Source organism: Tamandua tetradactyla, chromosome 20 (assembly GCF_023851605.1).
Source record: "Tamandua tetradactyla isolate mTamTet1 chromosome 20, mTamTet1.pri, whole genome shotgun sequence".
In the NCBI taxonomy this organism is placed as follows: Eukaryota; Metazoa; Chordata; class Mammalia; order Pilosa; family Myrmecophagidae; genus Tamandua; species Tamandua tetradactyla.
The window spans coordinates 1,226,776-1,237,689 of record NC_135346.1 but is presented as its reverse complement, the minus strand read 5'-3'; the positions used below and the strand labels follow the sequence as shown (position 1 = coordinate 1,237,689).

General features: G+C 41.1%; 1 protein-coding gene across 2 annotated transcripts in view; it reads right to left on the bottom strand.

Moving 5' to 3' along the window:
- The window catches only part of RNF130 (ring finger protein 130), a 111,848-nt gene continuing 100,934 nt past the window's right edge, over positions 1 to 10,914 (bottom strand). The window contains exon 8 of one of the 2 annotated variants that reach the window (XM_077138206.1): positions 1 to 389. In XM_077138206.1, the coding sequence (XP_076994321.1) occupies positions 280 to 389 (110 nt within the window). In that variant the 3' untranslated portion in view covers positions 1 to 279. The remainder of the gene's footprint in view (positions 390 to 10,914) is intronic. The other variant, XM_077138203.1, reaches the window with a different exon arrangement.

Below are 10,914 nucleotides of genomic sequence, written 5' to 3'. Positions count from 1 at the left end.
GCAGCTGGGGCTCCCCTGGGGTCCAGGCGCTGCAGGCGGGAGCGTCCTGACACCTCGCACGTCGCGGGGCGGCCGCCTCTCCACACGCAGCGGGATCTGGGGGGCTGTCCTCGTGTGATGCACCTGGGCGCGTGGTCCTCAAAAGGCTCACCTCGGGGGGGACTCGGCGATGCAACCCGCCCAGCCTGCCACGCTCGACGCGACCGGCAGGTGCAAACCAAGTGAAGGAGGCGGTGGGCGCCGGTCCCCGGAGCCACCGCCGCGGCCGCCTCGTAAAGATCAGGTTTTGTTCTCATCGTACATGTCCAGGGAAGGCTCCACTGCGGAGAATTCACTCTCGTGGGCCAGGCTGCGCGGGGACAGCGAGTTCCGGTGGAAGAAATGGCCACCTGGAAGAGGAGAGAGAAAGACAGCCTCAGGGGCAGGGGCCTCCGTTCCTGCGGCGGGAGCGGAGGCGTCCCCGGCGCAGCGCACACTTCCCCACGGCCGCGCGGCTGCCTCGGGTTTCGGCGGTGTGTTGGAGCCCGCCATAAAGATCAGAGATTTTTGGGGGGCGAGGTGCATGGTCCGGAAACCGGACTCAGGTGTCCCACATGGCTGTGAGAATTCTACCACTGAGCTCCCCTCCAAGACTAAAGCTTTTAAATAACTGAAATGCCCACCCACCGAGGGCTGACGTCCTCTACATGCATTTGTCCATATTAATGAGAACGAGGCGGTCACACTGTATTGCAGGATAGGGGATAATCTCCAAATACTGGGAAAGAAAACTATCACAGACCACACATTCTTTTCTTGAAAACGTGTCTTGTTCTGTATGCTTAGCCCCAATGCTGTCCAGCACTTGTTGTGTGATTTAGTCCTAGCAAGGGCCAGCGGAAGCCTAGGCCTTGAAGCCACAAGCTTTAGCAGGAAGGACCTGTAGGTCAATGCAGAAGCAAAGTGGGAAGCGAACTGTGTACAGCGAAGCCTTTGGGGAGAAATTCGTAAGGTTAGGGACATTCACAGAAGCGTTGGTTTTAGCTGTTTGCAAACGCGAGCAGAAGAGGGTCTCCTGAGGGTCCCGTGAAGTCCATTTCTGAGCCTGCTGGACTTCCGAGGTGAGAGGCCTTACTGGGGGAAGTTATACTTATTCTTCAAGTGCCCTGTGCCCTGTGCACACGTGTTGCCATGGACACCAAGTCCCCACAGTCACTGAAAGGCTGTTCTGTGAATAAAATGTAGGGATTCTTCTGTTAGGTGGGAGAGTCAAAATCCCGACACCCCCACCCACCTTGGGCTAAAGGAAAATTAGCAGATTAGTGAATAAAAGATGACTTGTTTTAAAACTATATAAAGGAGACATACAAAAACTATATAAAGGAGAGATCTTCTTGGAGAAGACGAGGTGTATATTATGGTAACAGTCTTAAAAAGGTGTACATCAAAAATCTATTTGTATACGTGCAAAATCTCTCTGGGAGTGTACACACAAGACACAGGCAATGGACTGCCGGGAGATGTGCTTTCTGCTTTATATCTTTTGTACTGTTCTGATACTTTTTACTATAGGCATCTATTATTTATTCAGAAAAAATAACTTTAAAAGATTTACAAATATAAAAAAAGGGGATGAGGGGGAAAAAAACTTTATATATACTTTCACAACAACCCTGCAAGACAGATGTGTTATTCTTATTTCATAGACAGAAAAACTGAAGCTCGGAGAGATGAAATAACTTACTCAAAATCACAAAGCTCGGATTAGAATTCAGGTAAATCTGAACTCAAAGCTGAGTATCTTTCAGTTTTATACTCTTAATACAGAAGTAACTTGGACTGGAGCTATGACAGACTGCAAGAAATGTTCAAGAATAATTTAAATTTCCTGGTTGCAACACTACTGATGCCTTTTTTTTCCTGCTAAATAAGAAACAGCAACAGTAAATGAGGAGGAGCATTTTTCTACACTGATCACAGGGAAGCTAAACTTCAGCAACCTCCCAGGGCTTACAGAGGTCCCAGTGACAGCAGAGACGCAAAGTTGCAGCTGCATCTGCTTCTTCTCTAGAAATTTAAAGAACTGTGACACGACGGAAGACAGGTCAGCCTTCAGGGGCTCAGGGTCAGGCCCCTGTTCCCAAGAGTGCCAATGAAATAACTAAAGGGTCTGACAAATTTTTTTAAAAAAACTTTTAATTGTAAAGTATAACATATGTACAAAGCAAAGACAGAAAAAAGCAATAGTTTTCAAAGCGCTCTTCGACACTAGTTACAGGACAGCTCCCAGAGTTTGCAGTGGCGACCTTTCCACCGTCCCAGCTTCTTCCTTCTCGCTGCTCCAGGGCTCTGAGCTGGTGTCACCACAGAGACTCAGCGGCCACACTCCACGCCCGTTTAAGTCTCATTTTCTCTGTGACCCCTCGCCCTCCTCCTCTGATCCTTCCGCGAATCTGCAGGATCTTTCGGCATAGCCCGTTGTCTTTTCCGTGCTGCGAAGGGGCGGGACTTGGCAAACTGAACAATGAGCCTCCCGCTGGAAACCTGGGCTGCGCGGCGCCTAGACAGGTGCCCTGCACACCTGCGCCGGGTTTCCTCTGGTCGCGCCGGGGCTCGCGGCGCTGCGGGCAGCCTTTCTCTCCTGATCCCCTCTAGGCTTATTTCTCTGCGTGACTTCGAGCCTACCTGGCAGGCCCCAGTGCCGGGCAGATGCCTAGATTTGCTCCAGAGGGGCCACAGCCTGTCTTATCATCACATTTTAGGCTTAACATGTCCTGTACCTGCGATGATCAGAATTTCCCCACAGGCCGGTTTGGAGGGTGTATGGACCCCAGAAAGGACCATGTACTTTTAATCCGTTCGTGTGGGTGTAGACCTGTCTGGGAGGGACCTTTTTGCCAGGTTGCTTCAGTGGGGGCTGCCCCGTGGGTCTTAATCCGCTTACCCCGGTCCTTTATGAGAGGGGAAAAGACACAGAGACAGAAGCAAAAAAAGATGAAATTAAGAGAAGCTCACCATAAAAGCCCCACGGGAGGAACTGAGAGGGGACCCATGGGAAACAGACGAGGCCACAGGAGCCAGAGCTGAGAGCAAAAACCCTGGAGTGAAGGGGCAGGAGAGGCTGGCTGCACACCTTCCCACGTGCCAGAGGCGCCCTGGGGGCTGCATGCCTGAAACCCGGATGGTCCCTGGACCACATAAGTCCTGAAACCCAGAGGGGCCAGCCTCTCTAGACATCAGCTAGTTCCATCCCACTATCCCATATTATCAACAGCCCCTTCCAACATGAAAAGGTTGGGCAGAGCCCAAATACCCCTAAAGAGTGGGAGAAAGATCAAAGGAGAAGGAAAAGTTAGAACAGAGAGGATAGGATTTAACAAATGAGCATGACTGCTGAGTCATTATAGTGATACTTCTTTTAGACTCTGGTGTCTTGGAGCAGCTGGAAGGAAACGCCTGAAATTGTGGGAACTGTAACCCACACCAAACTCTAAAATCTGTTCTATAACCACTTCTTGCAATGTATTTTGAAATTTATTGCTTTTTTGAATATATGTTACTTTTCATAAAAAAAAAAAGTCGATTGTGATGATAAAAAAACTTATTCCCTCTAGTCTCCTATATCCTGGAGTAGCTAGAAGGAAAAATCTGAGCGGATCATATGGTAGCCCATGACAAACTCTGGGATCTGTCCTGTAACCACTTGTTAAAGAGTGCTTTGAAAACAAAATAAAACAAAACAAAACAAAATCAATTATCAACAAAAATCCTCAAGTTTATTTTTTGATGTACAATCTATTCTCTCAGTCTCACATAAATACCCATGTCAAGTAATAGTTATAAAGCATAGATGCTAATAAAAAATTTATACCAGAAAAAAGAAATAATGTAAAATTAATTTGATAAAATAAGACACAAGATCATATAAAAATTCCAAATTAGAGAAACATGGGCCTCTAATTAAATACAAATTTAAGGAAATATTCTCTATGTATAGTCTTAACAATGACAAAATAACAAAGTGTACATGTAGAACCTAAAAAAAAAAGGGCAAAAAACTTTTATATCATCTCCCCGAAGACGACATAAAAATGGCCAGAAAGTATATGAAACAAAGCTCAACAGCCATCAGGGAAATGCAAATCAAAATCACAATGTATCATTTCATATCCAACAGAATGGCTGATATTAGAAATTGGGAAATAACAAATGTTGGAGGATGCGGAGAAACAGGCACCCTCATTCACAGTGGTGGCAATGGAAAATCCTAGCTGCGGCTGGGGACGAGAGCTGGCAGCAACTCAGCAAGCCAAGTACGGAAGTGCCACGTGGCCCAGTGATCCCAGTGCCAGGTATTCATCCCAAGTACTGAAAGCAGAGGCTGCATAGATACTCGCACACTGATGCTCAGAACAGCATTGTTTACAATTTCCAAAAGAGGGAAGCAACACAAGTAGCTGTCCACTGATGAATGGACAAATAAAACGTAGTACACACACATGATGGGATGTGACTCAGCTGTGAAAAGGAATGCAGTCCTAACACATGCGACAGCATGGATGAAACCTGAAAACATTATGCTGAGTGGAAGAAGCCAGACACAAAAGGACAAATACTGTATGCTCTCACTGATTATTAGAACCAGCAAACTCATAGAGCCAGAATCTAGACTACAGGTTACCAGGAGACAGGTAGCAATAGGGAATGGGAATTAAGGCTTATAATGCACTGGGTTTTGGAAATCTTTGGTAATAGATGGTGGTGATGGTAGCCCAACATTGTCAATGCAACCAGGAGCACTGAAATACATATTTGAGCATGATTAAAAGTGGAAACGTTAGATTATATATATGGTAACAGAATGAAAATTAAAAAACAAATCCATAGAACCACACTATACAAACTGTGAACCCTAATTTAAACCATGGATTTTTTTTTTTTACAACATTTAGAAATCCTTCCATTCTACATATGCAATCAGTAATTCTTAATATCATCACATAGATGTGTGATCATCATTTCTTAGTACATTTGCATCGATTTAGGAAAAGAACTAGCAAAACAACAGAAAAAGATATAGAATGATAATAGAGAAAAAGATAAAAATAATAATAAAAATAAAAAATAAAAAATATATATAAAAAAGGAAAAAAACAAAAAACACTAACAAAAAAAACTATAGCTCAGATGCAGCTTCATTCAGTGTTTTAACATAATTATATTACAATTAGGTAGTATTGTGCTGTCCATTTTTGAGTTTTTGTATCTAGTCCTGTTGCACAGTCTGTAACCCTTCAGCTCCAATTACCCATTATCTTACCCTGTTTCTAACTCCTGATGGTCTCTGTTACCAATGACATATCCCAAGTTTATTCTCGAATGTTGGTTCACATCAGTGGGACCATACAGTATTTGTCCTTTAGTTTTTGGCTAGTCTCACTCAGCATAATGTTCTCTAGGTCCATCCATGTTATTACATGCTTCATAAGTTTATTCTGTCTTAAAGCTGCATAATATTCCATCGTATGTATATACCACAGTTTGTTTAGCCACTTGTCTGTTGATGGACATTTTGGCTGTTTCCACCTCTTTGCAATTGTAAATAATGCTGCTATAAACGTTGGTGTGCAAATGTCCGTTTGTGTCTTTGCCCTTAAGTCCTTTGAGTAGATACCTAGCAATGGTATTGCTGGGTCGTATGGCATAAACCATGGATTTTAATTAAGAGTCCAATTGTAAAAAATGTGCTGTCATCAATTACAACAAATGTTCCATATAATGCAAGGTATTGGTGGTGGGGTGGTATAAGGGAGTCCTGTACCTTATACATGCTTGTTCTATAAACCCACAATTTCTCTAATAAAGGAAAAATTATAATAATATTTTTGATTCATCAATTATAACAAATGCACCATACTAATGCAAAGTGTGAATAATAGGGAAATCTATGTGTATATGCGCGTGTGGAGGCGTATTTTACACATGATTTTTCTGCAAACCTACAACTTCTCTAATAAAAATAAAAACAAATTAAGAAAAAAAGCACAAACAAAAGAAAAAAGAGATAAAATAGACCTTGTCAAAATGTAAAACTTTAGTGCATTAAAGAGCACTATCAAGAAATTGAGAAGATAACCCAAGGAACTGGAAACATATATGCAGATCACTATCTGATAAGGGTTTAGTATCCAGAACATATAAAGAACTCCTATAACATAACACAAAAAGACAAATAACGCAATTAATAAATGGGAGAAGGAGTTGGTAGAGATAGTTGGTTTGAGGCGCCCAGGGCTCTGCCCCTTCGCAGAAACTGAGCAGCCAATAGAAACGGGCAGAGCTGGGTTCTTCGGTGCTCCAGACAATAGTTAAAGGTTTGCAATAACTGGGCAAGTGTTGAGTAGAGAAAAGAGCTTACACACTATACGTGGTGCCCTCAATTCCCCTCCACGAGCCCGTCTCCAGCCAGGTGTGGGCCAACCATGCCTTGGAGGGGGTCCCTGGTCCCGCTCTGGGGGAGCAGAGCAGCCCCATGTGCACACCAAGGGTCTGTCTATCTGTGGGAGCCTGGTGGACACAACCAGGACACTTATCTGTGGCTTGCTGTCCCAGAACTTGTCCTTCATACAAAAGCAGCTTGTAGACAGCTAAATCAGTGTGAGCAACAATCAAACTGAACAGCCCTGGGACAAAGGATTACTGGCTCTCAGACATGCAATACAGCACCTACGATGGGGAAAGTTTACTTTACAGAGGGAAGAGGTGCATTCAGATCTCTCAAATGGGGGAATGCCTAAGGTCATGTGAGTATGTCCGGGGCAGGATGCATGCTCTGAAAAGACTGAAAAAGGCCTCCACTTTCACCTTGGGCTCCTCTTCAGGCTCACTGACAGAAGGGCTCATCTCTCACGAAGAGCGCCATCTAATAATGAGCCAATTTGCAAACACTATGAAAGGTGGTTTTTGCTTTGGTTTATTTTTGTTGGATCTCAGCACGCAAGAAAATCTGTATCGTATCACTAGTTAGACACAAACTTAGGGAACATATAGAGTACATAACAAAAGATTACAAAAGCAAGCAAAAGCCCATCCAAAGAACAAGATAAAAAGCCAGAAACCATCAATGAAGAAGACCAGACTTTGGACATATCAGATAAAGGTGTTTAAAAAAAAAAGTTAGATGTTCTCAAAGAACTAAAGAAAAATGCAGAGAAGAAACTAGAGGGTATAGGTAAATGGTAAATGATCAAAACAAGCATCTCAATAAAATGACAGAAATTATAAAAAGGAATTAAACAAATTTTGGTGTTGAAAACCACAATAACTGAAATAAAAAATTCTCAACTGCAGATTGGAGGCAGTAAAAGAAAGAAGAAAGAAAGATAAGACAATAGAAATGATTCAGGCTGAGGAGGAGGAAGAAAAAAGGATGAAGAAAAGCAAATAGCTTACAGACCAGTGGTACACCATCAAGTGCATCAATATATATATTACTGGGTCCCCAGAATGAAAAAGAAAGAAAGGGGCAGAAGGAACACTCAAAGAAATAATGGCAAAACATTCCCCAAATTTAAAGAGAGATGCTTATGCTCATTCAAGAAACTCAACAAGCCCCAAACAGGGTCAACCCGGGGAGAAGCACATGGAGACACACAGCCGTCAAATCTGTGAATGCCAAACACAAGGAAAGAGTTCTGAAAACCACAAGAGAAAAGCAATGTGTTATGTATGAGGAAGGGCCAATAAGATTATGAGCTAATTTGTCATCAAAAACCACAGAGGCAGGGGGGAAGTATAATTAATAAAGTATCAGTGGCAGAGAGAGTTCAAATAGAGTCAAGAGGCTACTCTGGAGGTTGGTCTTACCCAAGTTTCACGTAGACCTTGTTACCTATCATAACCTGCCAACCCCCAACCAGGACCATTCCACCCAATCCTAAAGAACATCGAGAGCAATATATAAGATTCCACAAGGGTTCCAGGCACTAGAGTAACTTCCCAGAAACCTACAACCTCCAGATGGGTCCCTGGTCCAGATAAGTCCTGAAACCTCGTCCAGCTTCTCCAGAAAATCAGACAGTTCCATCTCCCGACCCTATCTTAGTGACAGACCCTCCCAATATGGGAAATCTGGAACTATTGCCGCAGGTCAAACACCCCTCGGGAGAGTGACAGAAAGATCAAAGGTGATGGTGGAGTTATAAGGAGAAGATAGGACTTAACAAATAAATATGATTGCTGAATCATTGAACTGATATCTCTTCTGGTCTCCAGTGTTTTGGAGCAGCTGGAAGTGAAAACCTAAAATTGTGAAATTGTAACTCATGTCAAACTCTGGGATATGTTCTACAACTAATTGTGGTACTGTGCTTTGAAATTTATTGCTTTTTTGTATATATGCTATTTTTCACAAAAAAAGAAGGGAAAAAAGTCTATTGTGATCATAAAAAAATATTTAAGCCCTCTAGCCTCCTATATTCTGGATCAGCTAGAAAGAAAAATCTGAGATGATGGTATGGTAGCCCATGACAAACTCTGGGATCTGTCCTGTAACTACGTGTTGAAGAGTGCTTTGAAAACTATTGCTTTTTTATTTCTTTGCTTTGTATATGTGATATACTATACAATTAAAAAAAAAGTTAAAAAAACCCATAGAGGCACGAAGGCAGTTGGAGGAAATATTTAAAGTATTGAAAGAAAACAACTGCCGCCAAGAATTTTATATCTAGTAAGAGATTATCTTTCAAAAATGAGGGAGAGATTAAGACATTCCCAAATAAAAAAGGGAGTTCACTGCCAGACCTTTCCTGTGTGCAGTGCTAAAGGGAACCCTCTGGACTGAAAAGAAAGGATACTGGACAGTGGAATGAAGCCACATGAAGAAATACTCTCCAGTGAAGGTGATGACGTAGGTGGACGTAAACGCCAGAACAGATCAAATGACAGTGGTACAGATTCAGGATGTCAGATTTCAGCTCCATGGTAACTCAAAGAAAATATCTGAAAAACATACACAGAAGGAAAAGAGGAGAGACTCAAAACGGTTCACTACAAAATAGCAAATAAATGTGAAAGTAGGCAATAATGGAAGAGTCAAGGTTAAAAACGTATCATAGTTATAGAAACGGAATAGCAAATGGGAGAAAAAAGTTCTCCATTATCAGTAGTTACTTTAACTGAAAAGTAACTATTAGAGATTAAACTGTCTAATCAAAAGGCAGAAACTGGCAGAATGAATAAAAAAGCATGATACAACTATATGTTGTTTATAAGAAACTCACATTAAAGTCAAAGACAGAGAGGTGAAAGTGAAAGGATGGAAAAATATATGATGCAAATAGGAACAAAAAGAGAGATGAGGTAGCTATACAAAAATTCAGATAAAATAGACTTTAAGTCAAAAACTCTTACGACAATCAAAGAAGGCCACTATATACTGTGAAGGGGTCAATTCAACGAGAAGACATTCCAGTTATAAACACATATGCATGTAATGGGGGGACCAATGTATAAAAAGCAAATATTGACAGATTTGAAGAAAGAAATAGATTGTTCTACATTAATAGCAGTAGACATCAACATGCCACTTTTAATGGACAGAATATCTAGACCGAAGATCAATAAAGAAATGAAAGACTTGAATGATATTATATACCAATTAGATCTAACAGACATACATCGAACACTGCCCCACCACAGCAGAATACACACTTGTCTCAAGTGTGAATTCATGGATCATTCTCTAGGAGAGATCATATTTAAATCACAAAACAAATCTCAATAAATTTAAAAATATTGAAATCTTATAATGTATCATCTTCAATCACAATGGAATGGAGCTAGAAATCAATAACCAAGAGAGAACTGGAAAATGCACAAATATGTGGAAAGCAAACATTAGATTCTTGGCCACAGAAGAAATCACAAGGGAAATTAGGAAGTATCTTGAGGTGAATGAAAATGAAAACACAACACATCAAAATTTATGAGATGCTGCAAAGGCAGTGCTGAGAGATGAATTTATAGCTCTAAATGCTCACATAAAACAGTGACCTAACTCCACACCTGGAGGAACCAGGAATAGATGAGCAAACCAAACCCAATGGGAGCAGAGGAAGGATATAAGAAAGATTAGAGGAGTTAAAAGAAATGGAAAATAAAAAAACAATAGAATCAATGAATTTATAAGTTGTTTCTTGACACAATCAATAAAATCAACAAACCTACACTGACAAAGAAAAAAAGAGTAGGCAAATTATTAAAATCCTAAAAGAAAGTGGGGCATTACAAATGACTCGCAGAAATAATAGTGATTATAGGAAGATGTTATGAAAAATTGTATGTCTATAAATTAGATAACCAAGATGAAATGGGCAAATTCCTGAAGCATGAAAACTATCTACACTAACTCTAGAAGAAAGAGAGGTCTTCAAGGTAACAATAACAAGTGAAAATATGGAATCAGTCATCAAAAGCCAACGAATAAAAAAATCCCAGCAGCAGCTGGATTTGCTAGTGAATTCTACCACAGCCATTCGAGAAGAATCAATACCAATCCTCCTCAAACTCTTCCAAAGTCTAGAAGAGAGATCAATTCATAACTCATTTTGGGAGGCCAACATTTCCCTCACACCAAGGCCAGAAAAGGTGCCTCAATTAAAGAATATTTAAAAAAATCCTCAGCAAAATATTAGCAAAGTGAATCCAACAGCACATTAAAAGAATTATATACCATGATCAAGTGTGATTTATTCCAAGAATGTGAGGCAGTTTAACATAAGAAAGTCAGTTAATTTAATAGACCATTATTACTAAGTTGAAGGGAAAAAACCAGCTGATCATTTCAATTGACAAAAAAAAAAAAAAAGGCATTTGACAAAATTCAGCAGCCCTTCATGACAAAAACCCTCAGAAAACTAGGAAAAGAAGGGGACT